The following is a 20,624-nucleotide window of genomic DNA, read 5'->3' on the forward strand; positions in this document are numbered from 1 at the left end:
CTCTCTCTCTCTCACACACACACACACAAACACACGCACACGTTTTGTGAGGACTTGATTTTTATCCCCTTATACTAACCCTACCCCTAAACCTACCAATCACACTCAAACTCAGTATGATTTATAAGCTGTTTTTCTCATGGGGGCCAATAAAATGTCTCCACAAGGACAAGGATTTTGGATATTGCCATCTTTGTGGGGACATAATGTAGGGTCCCCTGGCCCATAATGTAGGGTTTACCAGGCCCCCCCACACACACACATACACACACAAAATGTGTGTGGAGGAAGGAACACGGGCTCCTCCCGGCGAGTCCCGGGCAGGAAGAGAATGACGTCAGTGTGCTCAGCTCTCAGCAGATTCAGGTTACAGTATTCTGCGTGTGCGCGCATCCGCGTCCGCGCGTGTGTGCTCGTGTTCTTGAATGTCGGATAGTGGCTGGAGGAGGAAAAGCGTGTTTACACAGACGGGCCGAGCGCCTGGGGAATAGCGCACGGCGAGAGGAAGTGAGCCGGCTCGCTGTCTGCCTGCACCAACTTCCTGCTCAGAGAGAGAGAGAGAGAAAGAGAGAGAGAGAGAAAACAGTCGGGATCCCATTACAGTCCGACTGAGAGCTGCCGAGACGGCCGACAGCATGGAAAAACAGCGCATTATACGGAATTCTTTTTAATAAAGTGAAAAAGGACCACAAAAAGCCCGACCATTACGCACAGGTATGTGGATAATCCATCCAAACTATCTGAATGTTTTATAAATGTATAATTACTTCACAATAACAATAAAAGGAAGAAACCTTCCAAAGTACAGGACTGAAACTTGATATCCTCAAAAAAGAAAGAGCCTATCCAAATGAAGGAGCTGTTTGAAATGTTCAGAAGTGATGTTTAAGACTTAAATTTATACAAGTGAAAGAAATGTATGTGAAAAAAAACAAACAAAAAACAACGGATCTCTTCTATCAATAATAGACACACAAGACACTTCAAGTATCCACCGTTCCCGTTACTTACGCGCAGTTTACGCACGGCTGATGAAGGTTTGAATACCTGTTGATCTCACGAGTTCATGATGTATATTTCTAACATTTTTGTTGGTTGTAGATTTGAAAGCAGGGCTGTTAGAAAGGGCTGAATTTTGGCTCCTGGCGCTTTAAACGCACTAGTAGAGTTTCTGGTTTGTCTGGAAACAGCAGCAGACTAATTGCCATGCGCTTCCGGATTGAAACTGGCAGCAGACAGCATCTTGAAAATGAGTCATTGGGGCAAACAAAGAAACTTCAGTTCAGCCCTATAGAGCTGATGTTACCCCTGCATCTGGATATGCTGAGGGTGATCGATGTTTGTGATCGCTAAAAGTCTATGGACACGTACTGTAAGTCACTCATACATGAGTGAGACTTCATTGCATTAGATAGCAGATGATGCTAGAGCTTTCCTCAGAACTAACCCATGGTGTCCTCAAGTTCACCGCAGGTTATTAACTCATGAACATGTTCAACTATGACAACCAGAAAGTGTCCAAATAATACTGATACTTGAACTCTTGTTTTATCATTTAAAATAAGATATTTTGCTTTAATAGTGTGCTTGTGTCATCTTCCTTTAAAACTAATGCCACTTTCGAGGCCATTTCCTTCTGTTTTGGAGTTTTGGACACAGTCACTGTCGCACTGTGTGTAAAGTTCCTCCTATCTACTTCCTGTATGGTTAGATTGGTAGATTTGCAGTTATGCAGGTTTTGGTGTCTCCAGCTTACATTTAAAAACGAGTTATGTGTGATAAAACAATCTATGGTAATAATTAGTAGGACTATATCAGTATTTTACTATATTTAGACTTTCTGTACTTTCCCTGAAATGGTTTAAAAGAGGAACCGTCCTTTCCATCAAACTGCCATTTAGATGCAAGAAGTAAAATGCAGCAAACGTTTTCCGAACCCTTTCTGATACTTTGCTATTAAATACACTGCCATTTTAAGTGTCCACACTCTTTCTGGAGCCGCTATTTGGACACGGACACACACACACACACACACACACACACACACACACACACACAGCCAGACATTCTCAGATCTGTCTGCGTAATTTCAAGAGCTGCAGATCTCTCTGGAGAAATGTGGTCGTGGAGAGAAGTCCTTCACGGCTCTCTTTTCTCCCTCTCTTCAGCAGGAGCTCCCTGAATTTTCCACTGCAGTCTGTGTGCGCAGGAAGAGCGCACATTTAGTCATGGCGAAGTAATGTCTGCGCACACCAACTAATCTCATTATGAGTTTCCGCTGGCGCTACAGTGGAGGGGTTTGTGAGTGCGACGGCAAGTTTGGTGTTTAAAAGCTGTCTAGGGGCCATTCAAAACACTGTGCACTGTCTTGAAAGCTGTGAGCGTGTCACTCTGTGCTGGAGAGAGTCCACCTTCTCATCGTCTTCTCACCTCCTCTTTCTCCTCCCATTCACACACACACACACACCGGCAATGTGTGAAAGTTTAAAAAACAGTTTTATCAAGCAGTAAATGCTGCCTGATAAGCCACTGATTGACTAGGCTGCTGCCTTCTGCTTCGGACTGTGTGTAATGTCTACAGGCTCCTACTTCCTGAATGGGTAGATGGGTTGGTTAGATTTAAAGGTGATTTTACTTGGTGGTTTCCATTGACTCTTGGAGCTTCAGTGCTGTAAAAATGAAATGATCTGTTGTGTTGAGAAAGTTCTCATTTTCAGCCATCCTGCTGTAGGGCTACACTGGAAATATGACTTGTTTTGCACACAGTTTATTAGAAGTACATTTTGAAAAAATTACATTGCAACATAATATTGAATAAAGTGAGTGTATAAATCTAAAGTTAGCCGGAGTTGCGATAGTCTTTTCTTCCCTGTAGAATGTATATTCAAGTGAAATAGCTTCTCGAACAAGAAAAAATGTAGACTTGTCTATTGGGAATTGATTGTGGTTTGCTATTGGTCGATCTCATGTGAGTGACAGGTTGTCCCGCCCTCGTCATCAAAGAAAAGAAGAGATAGGGAAGGGATTTTAATTAAAGATTATGTGGGCACATGATTTTTAGAAAATTATTATTTGCACTGATAAATCATTTATAAATACTACAATATTCCATAAAAAAATAACAATTGTCAATTTTGATTTCATGGTGACTTTAAAATATTTTCTCAACTTGTAATTCTGATGTATTTGCATTTAAAATGATTAAAAAAAAAACTAAAAAACATTTAAATTAACAATGAATATTACATTGAAGAGGCTTCGGAAACGAACTACAACTACCTCGAATTTTTGGTACAGACAACACAATTATGCTAACGATCAATGGATAATCTTTGAGCTGTAGAAAATGAACTCGAGTTGCCGGCTGCATAAATTGCTTAGACTAGTCTTAAAAGTTAGTCATCTCATTTTTTTCTTCAAAACTGATCCTAACTTTTAAAAATCACTTATATAAGTGGTACGGTACGGTTCGGCATTTTGGTACCATTCACAACTTTTGACAGTGGAAACAGAAATAAATGTGTACCGTACTGTACCGTACTGTACCGCTCAGTGGAAACGAGCCATAAGATTGGTCTAATTTGAATCCGAAAAGTGAGACAGATTACAGTAACTCTTCTCTATCTGCTAGTTGGTCAAAGTAGTTCTTAAGACAGTCTTAACATAGAGTTTATAAGTTTATGCAAAATAGGTGTCGCAAAACAAGTCACTAAACTTTACTACAGTAAAACTTTCAAGAAGTGAATAAATATTAATTCATAATTCCCCAGTGCATTATGGGAATTCTGAATTGTAAAGTTAAGTAGATTTTACTTTTTATACCTTATTGCAAAATGGTTCTAATTTGAAATGAATACACCAGAGATTATACATAAATCAAATATTTGAGTAAAAATTACTAGTCTTTTTAGTTCCGATTATAAATTGCAGATAATACTAAATATTTTCTACTAATTTCAAATATTTTTTCCAGTGTATTTCCTGAGGTCCTATGGCATGAAGACAGAATGTGAGAGCTTGTCCGTGGCATCTAAGCATTTAATGTAGTAAAACAGTGTGTTTTCTGATGTGTAGGCCCAGATGGTATCTGTGGACTTTTTCACATTTTCTGCACCATTTGATGCGGGGGGGAAATGTTCAATCAGAACTAAGGCCAGATTTGCACTGCTGGTCTTGATGCCCAACTCCAATTTGTTGACTATATGCAATATAAAAGTGACCCATATCCGATATCTGCATTTACACTATACACTTGGCGAAACAACCCAAGGTATACGTACTGACCCAGAAAGGCTTAGGCCGAAAAGGAAGTAAAAACAATGCGATCACCAATTTACACGGATCCACGTAAACAACTAAAAACTCTGTATTATTCATGTGTACAGTTGGCGATGTCACTTTGCAAAGAAACACTATGCTCCTATAGTCTGAACACTTAATACGTATGCGCATGACGTCACCATTTTCACAAATTCAAGTTTTTGTGGTTTACATGGAGACTATAACAGTATCGCTCTCTATAAACGTATAAACGTGCACTTTGAAACCCGTTTTCAAAAGTTTGCATTTTTCAGGCCCCCAAAACGGCACTGTCGTGTAAATGAACGGAATTGTTAAAATGCTTCATAGACAAACATGATTTGCATGGGGATGTGTAGAAGTTTGTGAAAGAATCCCAATATGTATGATTAATTTATTTCATTATGAAATGTGTAAAAACAGCCTTAAACCTAATGACCATGAAGCTGATGCATTAGACAGTGGCATAACAACAGAGCCAAGGCAGTGCAGACACACTGTGTTTGAGTGTGTGTGTTTTTTGTTTAGCGCACACTGTCTTTTATTTATTTGTGTGTCAGGAGGTCTCCCACCCTTTCTACAAGCCTAAATGCATTTTATTCATCAAACTGTCTTTAAAAATTCCTGACTAAGGATTCAAACTTTGCTTCTGCATGGTTTATTCCATTGCTCACACTGAAGGACAATAAAGAGACAAAAACTCCAGATTTGCACATGCAAATCACATTTGTACACAGCAACTGTGCTTAAAAGGGAGACATTTTTTCCCCTCTTGCAATAACAATGACTTTTACAGCCACGTTCCACGCAGGCACTTCTCCAAACGGCTTCGAGCTTTTGAAATCAGTGTTTAAGTTGTGTTTATTCGCTTTGATTAGGGCAGTAAATCTAGGAATCCATGAGTCCGTTCTTCAGGGTCTCACATGCAACATGTCAGTCTATAGACGTCCATATGGGCGAGAGCTTTGTGCCAGCACGAAAAGAGAAGAGGAAACCTCCCATTTGTGCCTTGTGTCCGTGTGGTCCTCGCGTTCCTGTGTTTGCTCCCCGCGGCAGGAATTCCTACCTTTCAGCTCGGGATCGGCATTCCCAGGAAGACGCCCTTCAAAGGAGAATTGGAGGAAGTCCTGATATAGACAGTTTTACGGTCGTTTAACGCAGATGCTCCGCTCAGAGGATGCTGGAGCAGGAAATGGTTTCATTTTGCTTCTTTGGGAAAAAAAATTAATGTGCGACAGTATGTGGCGTACGGTGAGCTTTTATGTTGTGCCCAAGTGTGGAGTACGAGATCTAACTGTAAATTGCTGTATGAGCTTGTATAATGAGATCTGTGTCACATATGTAGAGGGGTAATGAATGAGTGTATATATGTGTGTGTGTGTGTGTGTACAAGTGCACAGTACTTCCTGATTAATATCTGTATACTGAATTGGCAACGTTGTTCAAGCACTTCCTCCTTTGTCACCACAGGTTTGGCCAAATCATGCAGTTTGTGTGTGTTTACACTCACTCTAGCTGATGTTCCAATCAAAAGCATCTGAAAAGACTAAAATTAAAGTCTTGTAAAGCAAACATGAAATCAAAATTGATTTTTCTTTCTTAGGTTCTTAGGTTCAGTGTTAAAAATGACAGTGTAAACGCTAAGCAAACCAGGACTAAATGTATAATTTTGTTTTGTTTTTTTGGTCCAGACGAACCAAGAGTAAGTGGTTTAGGTTTGATGTAAGCCTGTCCTGTTTGCTCCTTAAGGCTCATTATTTGATCAATCCCCTGATGACTTCCAGAGCCGTCAGTTTGATGAGCGAGAACCAGGGTGAAAGTTTATGCTTGTTCGTCTTTGTCAAAATTATGACAAAGACTTTCCCAAAATAAGGCAGTCTGCAACCAGGGAGTTCCTCTTGGCCAATAAAACATTCTCCGTGTCAGAGCTATCCACACTAGTGATTCAGCCAGCATCATTTCTCAATCTAGCGCTCCGTCTCGGGAGAGCTCTGGCTCAGACATCAGGAGGGCCGCAGTAAACGCCAAACCCGCCCTGTTTGACTGACTTACAGTTACCAAAGGGTATGATGTAACGCTAGTTAAAACTGAGAAGTGTGTATAAACGTACACACACACACATTTGACTGCTTTAAATTGTAGTCAAACTGGTTTCCGACGGCTGTCAGACCTCAACCTGAGGTCCTTTCTGTCCTCCACCCAGGTCTTCCTGCACTGAAAATAAGAACAAAAAATAGGCAGAAACTCTATTCTACAATACGGTTAGTTTACGCAGGGTGTCTTAAATGGATAGGTCACCTAAAAATGAAAAGTCTGTGGTCATTTACTCACCCTCTTGTTATTATAAAGACATTCTTTCCTCTATGAAACACAAAAGGAAACATTTTGAAAGCATATGATTGAAAGCTTAATTTAACGCAGTAATGTTTATGTCTATTGAAACTACTGAACTCTAATTGTAATTATATATAAATCTTTTGATGGAAATAAATGTTGTGATGTTATTTCCATCCATCATTTTTTGGTCAAGATCTTGTATTGACAATGCAAGAGTTCAGCACTCAGTAAAGTCTCTTCCACCACTTCCCAAAGACTTTCCAACAATTCTTTCCCAGTTTGAGCCTGATGAATCTTGACATTGTCATCCTGGAATATGGCCACAATGTGTCAGTTCCTACATGGTTGTTGAAGAAATGAAAAGCTACAAACTGCATCAATAAGGGTTCGAAGAACTGCCAAAAACATGATAGAAACATAATAATCACTGCAATAATGATCCAAGAATCTTTAGCATTTGCATATTTAAATCCAAACGGCTACTTTTTTTTGGCTAGGCAGTGTATATATATATATATTTTTTTTTTTTTTTTTTTTAAACATATGTTTCAGCCCCTGGTCAAAGTGGACAGGATTCGTAATCGATATAGTGGGATATATAGTGGAATGGAAATATTTCCCAAAATGTAACCAGGGACAAAGAGCAAAAGGTTATGATTAAGCTAAGGTTAAGTGTGTGGCTTAAAGGGCATGACGTCAGCAGTCACAGGAAGTGGCCCAAGCAAGATTTAAACTTCCTGCACTGTTGGGCTTTTAACATTAAACCACTTCCTGTTGGAGTCAATCCCAGACCACATACATGAAGCAACTTACTCCTGTGTACTACAAAATTCTTATCTTACACCCAATGGATCCACTTCCATATTGACTGCAACTTTGTCTAAATCAGAGTGTGCTGAAAAAAAAAAAAAAATTTTTTTTTAGAAATATCAAGTGTAGTGGAGGAAGATTTAACATCACTCAAATCATGTTGAGTGTCATAACTCTGCAAATGTCTAAGGTTTCTTGAAGGAATTAGAGTAGATATCTTTATGCACATCCTGTTTCATGAAATCGCAGCTTCCTGTCTGTGTCCAACCACAGCGCCACAGTATAAAGAGCACTTTTAGGCATTTTTCTGCTCTGAAATCCATTCCCAAAAACTGGATGATCCAACCATCCTTATCTGCAACATGGGCGGCCATCCAATGTGTAAAGATTGAGTATGTGCGTCTTTGCATGTTGCACTACTTTTGTCAGTATGAAGGTCTGATAATGACGGTTTGGGTGATTGTTCAAGGATTCAGCGGCAGATAATATAAAGGGAAGTGTTTAACTTCACATTTTTTTCCCTATGTTATTCTGGATCAGACGGTATTTTGATAAAACAGAACTCATACACTACCATTCAAAAGTTTACGATTTTTTTTATGTTTTTGAAAGAAGTCTCTTATGCTCACCACGGTTTTTAATTAAAAAAATACAGAACTGTAATATTTTGAAATATTATTACAATTTATGCTGTTTTCTATTGTAATATATTTTAAAATGTAATTTATTCCTGTAATGGTTAAGCTGAATTTTCAGCATCCAGTCTTCAGTGTCACATGATCCTTAAGAAATCATTCTAATATGCTGATTGGCTGCTGTGATACATTTTGCAGCTTTTGACATTTTTTCAGTCTTTACTGTAACTTTTGATAATTTAATGGATCCTTGCTGAATAAAAATATAAATTACTTTTTTTTTTAAATCACTGAACCCAAACTTCTAAGCGGTAGTGAAAATGATAGATCTGAATTTTTTTTGGGGGGTGACCTATACGTTTAAAAATTCCCTTAAAGCTTGTCGGTTTTTTAACTATGTTGTGCCCCCTTAACCCCCTTATCTCTACCTGGTCCCTTTAATCAGTGTTCATAAACAGGGTCTTGTGTACAAACTCCATGTTTGCCTTGTTCGTAATCTGTGTTCACAAGTGGGTGTATTTGTCTGCCTTTGAACGGACACCTCCATCCCAAAGAGGGACGGTCGATGCTGGAACTTGTTGCTTGTTTGCGAGCCGTTCCTGTGTCAAGTCTTTCTGTCTGATAGCCCTTTGTTGTTTATGAGCCTGTGCGTTAATGTACAACAGAACAGGAAATGCTTGCTGAGTTTGAGGGAGGGCACCCAGGAATGACGTTTTTTTGTTCATGCGAGAGATGAAGAGTGCAGAGGGAAAAGGGGAAATTAAAGGGAGAGGATGGATTCAGGAGCACGAACGCGCGTTCTTTAATGTGGCTGTATTTATCCGACTGATGCTCCGGCCTCTCCCATTTCACCACTTCCTGTGAGAAACCTGCATGGATGGTTAAAGGAAAGTTTTTACTAAGCAAACGCAATCACTCCTGGAAAGAGGTCTGATTATCAGCTCAAGGCGCCGGTCCGTACACATCCAGACACAGACTAAATTTGGCTTTGCGGTACCACAAGATCTTCCTTCAGACACTCAAACCTTGTTAGGGTCATTAAAAAAAACGTCCTCATGCCACCTTTTCTTGACCAATAAACAAGCAATGCAAGAGTGTAACCTTGGCTAATTTAAATTAGATAGACACTTAATGAAATTACACCACACTCTAACCTCGTTCACGTTACTTTAAATCCGTACCGGAAAAAACAGCATTGTTACAAAATCTAGCAAGCAGCATTTTTAGTTGCTATTGCGACTTTCAATAACTCATTGTAGCCAAAATTCTAAGGTAGCAAGACATCAAACTAGGTTTTGTAAAAGAATATCAGCCTGATTATGATTATTAAAATGTAATTATAAAACGGCTAGTTCCAGTCCTTGATTCTGATTGGTTGAGCCACACCTGTGACCACATTACATTAGTATTACTGCGCAACTGCCGTTTGTGATTCTTTGTTGCTGCATGTGTTGCTTAGCAACCTCTTTGGAACTACAATGCTTGGCGGAGCAATAAATGTGTTATAACGTTATAGTTTTTGTGGCTGGTGGTTATTTTATGAATAAAATAAATATTAAAATGAATGTTTTTCGTGGAGTAACCGTTTTATAAAAGCAATAAGCCCCTTGAAGCCGTGTTTTACAGTGGATTTAGATCAGCTAATCTTCATGTAGAAGGCTTATTGCTTAAATATATTGTTGATATTAATAATGTGACTTCTCTCGTCTAATAGATATGGAGAGTGCCATCACGCTGTGGCAGTTTCTGCTGCAGCTGCTGCTGGACCAGAGCCATAAGCACCTGATTTGCTGGACGTCCAATGACGGCGAGTTCAAGCTGCTCAAATCGGAAGAAGTCGCCAAACTTTGGGGCCTCCGCAAAAACAAGACCAACATGAACTACGACAAACTTAGCCGAGCACTACGCTACTACTATGACAAGGTTACACAAGCTCACATTTCACAGTTGACAGCGTCTTTCAGACGTCTGACCAATGATAATCGTCAATCCGATCTCATGAGAAAACGTAACTATTTTACATGATTTCGTGGAATTTATACAATGTAATTCATACAGAATTGTACCATTTTTAGAAGAAACTTAACCATTAAGGTCCACCCCTTAACCTAACAGTTAGTGGGGCAGATCGTACTAAAATGTATGACTGAGATCGTACGGATTGGCCAACAAATGTAAAATAGTTACAAACTGCAATGAGAGTTTGTTGTAATCATCCTCTTTCTCTTGCAGAATATCATAAAGAAGGTGATTGGTCAGAAGTTTGTGTACAAGTTCGTCTCATTCCCTGATATTCTGAAGATGGATCCTCAAGCAGTGGAGCTCGGTCGGGACGGGGGTCACGTCGCAGGGGGCGTCATGTTACAGGAGGTGGAGTCTGACGGTGAGGGGGAGGAGTCTCCGAAGCTGTCGCTGTCATCGCTGAGAAATCCCGTCTGTAGGAATGAGTATCTTCACTCTGGTCTGTACTCGTCCTTCACAGTCAGTTCCCTCCAAAGCCCGCCTCCGCTACTGCGTCCAATCAAAATCGAGAAGCAGCGAGGTGGCGAACGAGAGGAGGAGGGACAAACAGTGATTCGGTTTGTCACTAATCGATCAGAGAAGGTCGTTCCCCTCGCTTCCTCACCGCCACCTGCATCCGCGGATGTTTTCTTCACTTCGAAATCCTCCCCCTGCTCGTCCCGCAGCCCCTCCCCATCTCATAGCCCTGTCTATATGCTGCGGCAGAGGCGGAGCCCGGAGGCTCGCATAGACGAATCAGAGCAGATCGCTCAGCCTCTAAATTTATCATCCGGCCACAGGGAGCGAGCCCAGAATCAGGCCACGCCTCCCGAGAGGAGGACCGGTAGCAACGGACTGCCTCCCAAAGCTCGGAAACCCAAAGGGCTGGAAATCTCCGCCCCTTCCATATTGCTTTCAGGAAGTGACTTGGGCTCCATCGCCCTCAACAGCCCAGCACTGCCCTCAGGGTCCCTTACGCCAGCCTTTTTCACTGCACAGGTATCAAACTATGTCACATGTTCTTGTATTTGTATGTTCACACAGCCTAACACGCATAAAATCTGTTCCAAAAAAACTCAGTGAGCTGCCTATCTAGACAGCATTTTAAGGCATGAAAGCAAAAGCTGTTTCCAAAATATGGGCAAAATACACAGTGACTTCTTTTGGCTAATAGCTGATAAGCCCAGAATGCATTGCAACAAATGTAGGCTACATAAAAACTGACACAACTATGGATTATTATAATATTATGTATTTAGCTTAGCAACCCTGCAAATGTAAAGCTCTATCGGAATCAATTGTTAAAAGGCAAGGTACGCATTGTGACAATTGCTTAAAACTAAAAGATAAAATGTAAAAAAAATACTATTATTTAATTTAATACCAAACATTATTGATAAAGATTGTGCAAATTTAAATGAAAAGTAGATATTTTTGTGCTCAATAGAATATAGTGTTGTTAGATTAGCATGAGCAACATGCTAATGTGAAGCTCTACTGGAATCAACTGATTATGAAACCTGATTATGAAAATGGAGTCAGTGACTCCCTCTAGTCCCTCTAGCACATTAGACATTTAATAAAAGTAGTCTAAGTAAAGATGGACTATGTACTATATAAGTGCAAACTATTTTTATGCTTGGTTAAATCATGTTGTTAGCTTAGCAATATGCAAATTTTGCCCTGTTTTGTGTGAGAGTGTAGAGCTTTCGAATCAGGTTTCATTTAGTTGTTGGCAGGTTTTTAGGTTTTGGAGCAGAGCTACAAATGAACACAAAAACATTCTCTCAGGCACTTTTTATAGACCTTCAACAGGTAACAAATAGACAGGACACACACCTATAGCCTACTGGTAATACAGCTATACAGTCTTTACTGGGTGTGTAGGGAGAATTGTGTGGCAGGTGGACGTTTAAAAAAAAAAAGAGGTAGAGTGAGACAGGACGAGGGAAAAGACAGACAGAAGGGCACAAGCGAGAGAAGAGAAACCTGTAAGTAAAGCCATATGTCCGTAATCTCGCACACTACAGCATAGTGACACAGGACAGAGAAAAACAGAGCGAGAACGAGAAATTGATTTCACATGCTGCCCTATAGCCACAACCTGGTGATCCAAAGTCCATGACCCATGGGAAGCCACACGCTCATGTAGAATTCTCTCTCACTTTCTCTCTTAAAGGGACAGTTCACCTTAAAATTTATTTTCCGTCATAATAGTCTCACCCTCATGACTTTCCAAACCCATACAACTTCAATGCTGACGTGAACACTATCGTATTCTTACAGCCGAACGCATCATCTTTCAAATTATGCACCATTTGATAGCGTGCGCTATTTCTCTCTAGAAGTTTTAACCCAAAAAATGTCTTTGTACTCTTATAAACTAGAGCGGGTATCCCTCAACCCCCTCACACAAGCATTCATCAATGTGGGCGTCTGTTGTTGTTGCTGTTGTTGCCGTTGTGGTGAACAAATGAGTCCTACTGAAGAGATGAGTCCGAGCTTAGGACCCAAGCAATCCGATTGGTTCAAAGCACGTTTTATGGGTAATCGCTTTAGTGCCTGGTTACAAATCACACAAAATCACTCTATTATAGAAGACGTTTGTGCTACGTTATAACGAGTCATTAATGTATTTTAACTTATATGTTTCATATACTAGTATTTAACCGAAGCTATAGATTGTGAAATTAAACATTTCTCGTTGTTAGTGTGTTTTTTAGTTAGCTTAGATAGTAGCATAGCATACAGCTAACGTTATCCGATGATCGTGCTAGCTGAGCGTTACCTGAGCTTATACTGCCTTACCGTATTCACAGCAATTCGTAATGCAATTATAATTGTCATTATTTTTTATCGTAATAATCCGCGCAATATGTTACAAGTACACTTTTTTAATTTTTTTTATTAAAAGAACCATAAAATAATGTTTATTTGTGTATATTACTATTTTTATTATTAACAGTTTAGACAACTCATGTTAGCTACAAGTTATCGCAAGAACAGATTTAGATCAGGCATACTACTGGCATACTACATTTACATTTATTCATTTAGCTGACGCTTTTATACAAAGCGACTTACAATTGCTATATATGTCAGAGGTCGCACGCCTCTGGAGCAACTAGGGGTTAAGTGTCTTGCTCAGGGACACATTGGTGTCTCACAGTGGATTCGAACCCGGGTCTCTCACACCAAAGGCATGTGTCTTATCCATTGCGCCACCACCCCCCCATACTAATGGGGTCCTCGGACTCATCTCTTCAATAGGACTCATTTGTTCACCACACCGTCTCCAGTACTTTGTTGTTGTTCTATAGCATTCCCTTTTTTACGACTGTGAACAGGTCGGGCAATGTTGCCACCTTGTGGACCAACTAATAAGTGCAAGAGAAATCAAGGCGTATGTGCAAACTGAGAATGCGCAGTTAGAAAAATGCTTGCTGTGTACAAGGCGCGTACTATGCTGATGATCAAATTTACGCCACACGCATTACTCATAGCCTAGCATGCGCATATAAAGTATACTTTAGGCTTTATTCAGTGGAACACCAAAGGAGAAGTTAAGCCGCTCTTTTCTTTACAACAAGTGAAAATTCATCCAAGGGTCTTAAATCTTTTGTTCCTATTGTAGGACTTCAGTCAACTTGTACTATTTATGGTGGCTTTTTGCTGTTTGACATTCCCTAGACCCTGTTTACACCTGGTATTAAGATGCGTTTTGGTCGAACGGATCACAAGTAGACGACACTAAATACACGTGTAAACGGGGTCTGAAACGTTTTGAGCTTGTCTACTTTCGACCACTTCCAGAGGTAGACGAAACGCATTAGACCGGATGCGTTCGGATAGGTCGGATAGGTCGAATGTGTTCGTACAGCCACAAAAGACTCTCAGTCTACTGACCTATTGCGTAAACATTATGGGAAGCGCTCTAGCCAGACGGGATTTAAACTTTGTCGGCTAAAGACCCAAGCTTGGCTTGAAGACGAAAAACGTACCAAACACAATGTTCTCTCGCCATTCCTGATTTCTAACACACACTCACAGTGTTCCGCATGGTCTTGTTGCTGTCAGAGCAGAAACAAATGCTACTGCTCTGTGTTTTTCTGTCATCTCCGGTCTCGTTCATATTGCGCGATCTTATTAGATCAAAGATCTAGATCTGAGAAAGCCCATTCATAGACCCTCCCCTTGAAGAAATCAGGACAGAAGTGGTTGAAAGTTGACAAAAGAGATGGATTAAAACACCAGGTGTAAACGGGAATGTGTCTCCCTCGTCTACTTGTGATGCGATCGACCAAAATGCATCTTAATACCAGGTGTAAACTGGGCCCTAGTGACCATCGTCTTTGTTGTACAGAAAAGAGCATTTGGGACACGTTCACAGAAGACGTTTTGAATGACATGAGGTTGAGCACATGACAGAAGTTTAATTGGGGGTGAACTGTTGCTTTAAACATCCTGAAACATCTACAACAGACAGTTATTTCATAACCCCAGATTGCACAAAGACTGCTCAGACATATTATCGATGTCCAGGACAGTTGAATTTAAATAAACTGCATACCCTTAACGCTCCAAACTTGAACAAAAACTGGGAATTTTTTTAAAGGGGTGCTCAGACTTCGTCACATGACAGGCTTCACATGCTATAGCCTTGCCTGCTAAACGAAACACAGACTTGCACGGACATGCAGAGTCTCACATTCGTCTCTCCAAAGTTTCGGGATTTCATGATCCATGACTTCAGTGACTAATACAAACACCATCTCATGTTCCTGTTCCCCCCTTTCACAACACCATCTTTACTCCTCTTTCTTCAGACTCCCTCTGGTTTGCTGTTGACGCCAAGTCCTCTCCTGTCCTCCATTCATTTCTGGAGCAGCCTGAGTCCCGTAGCCCCTCTCAGCCCCGCCAGGCTACAAGGCCACAGTTCACTCTTTCAGGTACCCACTAAACATTCCCAAAACCTTCACCTATTACAAATAGGAATCTGAATGTGAGAATGTGGTTGTTCATTTATTTTGGTTTAGCACTGACATGCGAGCGTGTTTTTAGAACGGGATTTGCTTGTGTTTTGCTAGCGTGCGTTTGTGTTTGGTGTCGTGTTTCAGTTTTCATGTGAGCGAGAGGGGAAATCCTGTGGATACTTCCTGTTCTGACCCGAGGGAGAGTGTGTAGGGAGGTGTGTGTGAGCGAGCGAAAAAGACAAAGCAAACTGTATATTTATGCTCATCTTGCTTTTTAAGGGGAGCGCTCCAGTCTTTACTGTAAACATCGCTAGGCATCAGGAAACCATTATGGTAATCACAGCGACTGCTTGACCCTGCCTTTACAGGAATAGTGACAGATCTTGATGTGCACTTTTACTACCACACACACACACACACAGACGCGTACACTCACTCCCCCACTCTCACTTCCTCCCTGGGCGGCTGTAGTGGGAGTTTTCTGGTTGGTCACATGACTGTCGTTCCTGACGTTATTGGCTGCGGTGGAAAACTCTTGCTGCTCGTCTGTTTTTTTCTTTTTTTCTTTTTAAAATGCCATTCTTCTTTTTTTATTATTTTCTATACATGTAAAATAAAGAACTGAAAAAAAGATGCTTTTAAGATGTTTTCAAGTCACTCCGGGAAACGGATTTACTGGTGTATGAGTGTGTGTGTGTGTGTCTTATGGTTTGGAAATAAGCTACAGATGTTTCCGCTCTGCATTGGATATGGGGGAAAAACAGCTTCCTGTTAAAAAAGGGAGGGGGTGATAACTGAAAAAGACTCTGTCTGTGTGTATAGTCAGCTCTCACATAACAGGAAGTTCCTCTCCTAGCGCTACCATGATGCCTTATGACTACGAACGTGTTTGTTATGTGAACCACAAAGAAAAATGTATTAGGGAAGATATTTAACACTTAAAATAAAAACACTCAGGTCATATTTCACCTAAAAATCAAAAGAAATAATAAATAAATGCTGTTTTTTTTGTTGCATTTTGACTTTTTTGGTAAATTTATGAAGTCCAGTTGTAACTTCACAATGTGTTATAATAATAAAGTAAATATTTTAATCATTAAATCATCACAATGCTAAAATTGGTCCCACAGGCTAATTTTTGTTTCATATATATATATAACAGACCTGGGAATTACTTTATTAAGTTCAACCTAATAATGACAACATACAAACACTACTAACTAAATAAATAAAATGTCAGGTAGTATTTAACCTCAAAATAAAAATAAATAAAAACAACATTAGTAATAATGATAATAATAATATATTTCTTATTAAAAATTACATGGACATTTCTTAATAAGATTTGGCCCTTAAGACGTGACCTTACGGTATTTGGCCTGGTCAAGTTACTATTCACCATTATACGACACTTCCTGATACAATAATTTGCATGTTTTTTTTTTAAACACTAAAAAGCATTTGCTTCACAGTTACTAGTACATGAACACATTGTGATTGACTATGTGTAGCATTACCTCAATGTTCTGTTTGCTTTCTGACTCTCTCACAGTTCCCCACCCTGTTGAACGGGCCGCTCCCGGTACCCCTCCCCAACCTGGACTCATCCTCCCTCCTCCTGTCCTCCAGCGCTCAGAAATCCTGATTTCTGGACAGTTCATATATCCACACCCCACCCCAGAGTTATACCCTTTACTCTTACACTAAGAAGGAATTATGGACCTTCATGTCATTTTTTTTTTGAGCCAGACTGCACTTCACCCTCTTGTGGTCACCTACACCTATAGCACCCTTCAAGTTCTGTTGAGTTTTGGACCAGCAAACATTTGTGTTTTCTTTTTCAACTCGGGCTGCAATCCAAAAAAGCTCACCAAATTCCTCCGCAAGCTCTTAAAATAGGGAATTATTATGAGGTAATGCCAAAGAACATGAAGTGTCCTTTTGAGAAGATGGTGAGTCATTGGAAATGGAGCCTTAGAGAAAATCTGCAAGTCTCATTTTATTGGAGAACATGTTGAAGACTGGCCTTTTTGGCAGGTTATTTTTCAGTCTCTTCGACCGTTTCAAATCGAGACAAACGATGCTGGACGACGTCAAACCAGCGTAGACTTCCCGTACCTCCTCAAAACACGATGCTTTCCAACAGTTCTCCATTCCCAAGGTGCTTCAACTGGAAAGATCTCCCTGTTTTGTCGACCAGTCTTCAAAGAAACATTTAAACCATATTAAAGGAATCTCGTTAGCATTTAAGTCTCTTTTTTTATGTTTCTGAGGCTGTGAACCGGGTTTCTGTTTGTCTGATATTGTATAATTGCGTTATATGCACTGTGCTTTAAATGTACTACCGGCTGTGCCTTTTGTGTAAGAATTGTGTATTTGTATTATTTTCCTGCTTAAATACATTTTGTAATAGACGAAATTCCATTTCAATATTGGAAAGAAAAGCTTTGTAACAGCTTCCGGTTATTTTTTTCATTAATGAATTGATTTAAAAAAAAAAAAAAGTGTATTCTCGTATTGATTTTATATATATTTTTTTGCTTTTTAAGAGTCAAGAAAATGTGCCTTGTGTTTTATAAATAAAATCAAGCATTGAATGCGACTCACCATCCTCGCGTCTGATCAAACACACACACACACAAACACAAATGTAATAAACAGACGACAGAGAGTTCGCTGTAAGAAACAGACCATGTTTACTTCACTGATTAAGAGAAATAAATATCTGCAGTACAAAGAGTTAAACGGTCAATTCAGCCGATCGCAGGTGTTCTGAGAGCGTCGGAGGCGGAGCTTACAGGACAACACGCATTCCATGCGTCACGTACACACACACACTCACACACACACTCGCGCACGCATTCTCCAGAAACAATCGACTCCGGTTTTACAATATTAATTAACATCTGTCAGTTCAGAAAAAATTCAAAACAGTCATTTAAAATCTGATATCTTCTGGGTTCTTCATGTTTATAAATGCTGGGAAAAGAAACATTGGTCCAACGCTGCTGTCAAAAAGTTTTTTTTTTTGTGTTGTCGTTACTTTTTCTTTTTATACACACAATATCTTTCTCTTCTGAATAAAATCAAGCACACATGTGGGACAGTCGGACTCCAACATGCCACTTTTAAGATACCATAATTCACAGAAGAGTCAATATGTAACATTTAAAAAAATCTCTTAATACTGTTAATGAAACTAGCTCATCTTCATAGCCATTACTTGCATGGAGCAATGGGGCTCTGTACAGTTACTGATCTCCATATTCACACGTACACTCACACTTTCTCGCTCTTTCACAAGCGTTGCACACACTCGGAAGCTACAGAGGAGCTCTATTAATAGGAGAAAGTCATTTGCAACTGGTTTTGATGATGCATCAGGAGCTCCGACTGTAAAAGAAAGAAATTAAAAATCTGACAAACGAGCAACTTCAGTTCCGACAGGAAGTAATCACTGTGAATGAACGAATGAATGAATGCAAAAGAGGGGAAAAGTTGGTTCTCAGTTCAAAATGGTGAGGTCACAAAGTTCCTGCTGGTCCAGTGTTTGCTTTTTCCGCCCTCGTTTTGCAGCTTTCTGAAGCCCACCTGGTTGAGATGGTCCCTGATTGAGCAGGCCGTTCACGGGACGCGGCCTTTGAGGAACATATCCACTCTCTTTTTTTCTTGAAATGATGCTTTAAAACTTGAGGAATGAATATTTGGGAAGGAAAGGTTTTTTCAGGACGTTCGGTTTTGTCTTGAAGTGAAATCGGCATGCCAGGAAAATCGAAAAGTAAATTCGAAACACGCATTTCACCTCTGTAAAACCAACATAACAACAAACGGACAGCTGCGATATCAACATTCAAACAGAATTTGAATCGTTCTTAAAAAAAAAAGGGAAAAAAAAGGTATTGACGTGGGACTGATGGGTCCGAGACAACCAGGAGGGTCGCACGAGAGTGAGGAAGTTACGAAGAGACAGTAGTCAATTAGCAGCAAAACAACTCCTCCGTCAATAAATATATACATGTTCACACACCCTAAGCGTCACACGGGGGAAGGCGTCCAGACGAGGGGCCGATGGGCGTTCTGGCTCAAGGCTGCATGCTGGAGGCGGGACACTCGGGGGATGGGGGGGAGGGGGGGGGGGCAGCGGGTTCAGCCCATTCCCCTTCACCACGCATGCACACGCAACAAACACCCTCTCTCAGAGAGCGAGGGGGACTAGTCAGTTAGTCTATACAAACACAGTCACGGAATAAGAGCCATCGACCTGATCCGTCCAGTGTGTGTGTGTGTTTGTTTGTGTGTGTGCTTGTGTGAGAGTGTGTGTTTGTGATGGGCAAGAGTGTAAGGGAACGCAGCTTTAAAACAGCATGCTCTGCCGTCTGTTCTTGCTGTTTCCTGTGAGGGGAGAGACAGAAAGAAGAGAATGAAGAGGAGGAGAGAACAAAATGTACAAAGTTACAAATTAATTAAAAAAAAATTTAAAAATTGTAATTAAATTTAATTAGTTACACCCACAACATTATATATAATTTTTTTTTTTTTTTATATTTTTTTAGATGGGATCTAAAATATTTTTCATACGTAATTATTTTAAAATGATTGCAGTTATATTAGTTATATTATTAGGAGAGAACAGGGCGTACAAGGTTACAAAATAATTCTAAAATGACATGCATAAATAAATAGTTATACATTTATTTATAAAAACATTATTTAAAAAGTGATTTAAATTCTGCATTACACATTATATACATACACACACACACACACACACACACACACACACACACATATGTGTGTATATATATATATATATATATATATATATATAAAATAAATGTTATACATTTAAATAATTCATTTAATAAAAAAAATATTTATATATATAGAAAGAAATTTAATGAATTAATTTTGAGAATTCTTTGTAAAAAAAAAAAGTTTTATTTTATTTTATACAATAGTTATATCTTAACTGCAAGAGGCACAGGTATCAGTTAATCGCAAATAATAACCCAAAATCATCCCCATTAATTGACCTGGTCAATCTCTATTGGTCTATTACGAACAGTGCCCCCTAGTGTCAGTTCCAGAAACTACATAGTGTAGTGTTACCCACACTGGTTGACCACTATAACAGAATAAAGAGTTTCTGAATATGCATGCAGAGCACTGATGAAAGCAAACACACACACACCTGTCTCTGGGTATGAGGAGTTCCGGTAGCCGGGGTCCCTCTGAAGCTGCACTTCCTTCAGTGTAAATATAGATATGTCTGCAGAACCACAGCACATCATGAGAATGAGGACATGTGAGTGAGCAGTGTGTGATCATGCAGTGGTACATGAGCAGTGTGTGTGTGTGTGTGTGTGTGTGTAAGGGCACTCACTCTCTTGCAGTGTTTGCACACGCATGCCCAGACTCTTGAAGTATGGTTGTTTCATGGATTCATCTGCAGAGATCCTCTTCTTGGACTCATACTATGGAGAAAACATAAAAATAAATGAGGATGGCTCTGTCAGACTGATAAAGGGTTGTTTATTTTATTAACGGCATCCAAGATAAAGGAAAAACC

General features: G+C 39.9%; 2 protein-coding genes and 1 long non-coding RNA gene across 4 annotated transcripts in view; 1 reads left to right on the forward strand and 2 right to left on the reverse strand.

Moving 5' to 3' along the window:
* The first annotated feature begins 216 nt into the window (after positions 1 to 216).
* elk3 (ETS transcription factor ELK3) lies at positions 217 to 17,657 on the forward strand. Its single transcript, XM_082168459.1, has 5 exons — positions 217 to 714; positions 9,796 to 10,004; positions 10,314 to 11,081; positions 14,909 to 15,031; positions 16,608 to 17,657. The coding sequence occupies exons 2-5, from the start codon at positions 9,798 to 9,800 to the stop codon at positions 16,698 to 16,700; spliced, it is 1,191 nt and encodes a 396-aa protein (XP_082024585.1). The 5' UTR covers positions 217 to 714; positions 9,796 to 9,797; the 3' UTR covers positions 16,701 to 17,657.
* LOC309497992 lies at positions 15,635 to 16,601 on the reverse strand. Its single transcript, XR_014205784.1, has 2 exons — positions 16,386 to 16,601; positions 15,635 to 16,007 (listed from the first exon to the last, which is right to left on the reverse strand). It is a non-coding gene; the product is annotated as an uncharacterized lncRNA (long non-coding RNA).
* Positions 17,658 to 17,732: 75 nt separating the features above from the next.
* Positions 17,733 to 20,624, reverse strand: part of cdk17 (cyclin dependent kinase 17) — a 55,291-nt gene continuing 52,399 nt past the window's right edge. For both annotated transcript variants that reach the window (XM_082168431.1, XM_082168432.1), the window contains 3 exons: positions 20,439 to 20,529; positions 20,247 to 20,324; positions 17,733 to 19,447 (listed from right to left, as the gene is read on the reverse strand). In XM_082168431.1, the coding sequence (XP_082024557.1) occupies positions 19,410 to 19,447; positions 20,247 to 20,324; positions 20,439 to 20,529 (207 nt within the window). In that variant the 3' untranslated portion in view covers positions 17,733 to 19,409. The remainder of the gene's footprint in view (positions 19,448 to 20,246; positions 20,325 to 20,438; positions 20,530 to 20,624) is intronic.

The sequence above is a fragment of the Leuciscus leuciscus genome (genome assembly GCF_965113295.1).
Source record: "Leuciscus leuciscus genome assembly, chromosome: 4".
NCBI classification, from domain to species: domain Eukaryota; kingdom Metazoa; phylum Chordata; class Actinopteri; order Cypriniformes; family Leuciscidae; genus Leuciscus; species Leuciscus leuciscus.

Bases quoted from the DNA above. Each gene is read 5' to 3' on its own strand.
- elk3 (XM_082168459.1), top strand. From the start codon at position 9,798: ATGGAGAGTGCCATCACGCTGTGGCAGTTTCTGCTGCAGCTGCTGCTG. The intron at 10,005-10,313 runs GTTACACAAGCT...TTTCTCTTGCAG, and splicing joins TACGCTACTACTATGACAAG to AATATCATAAAGAAGGTGAT. The intron at 15,032-16,607 runs GTACCCACTAAA...ACTCTCTCACAG, and splicing joins GCCACAGTTCACTCTTTCAG to TTCCCCACCCTGTTGAACGG.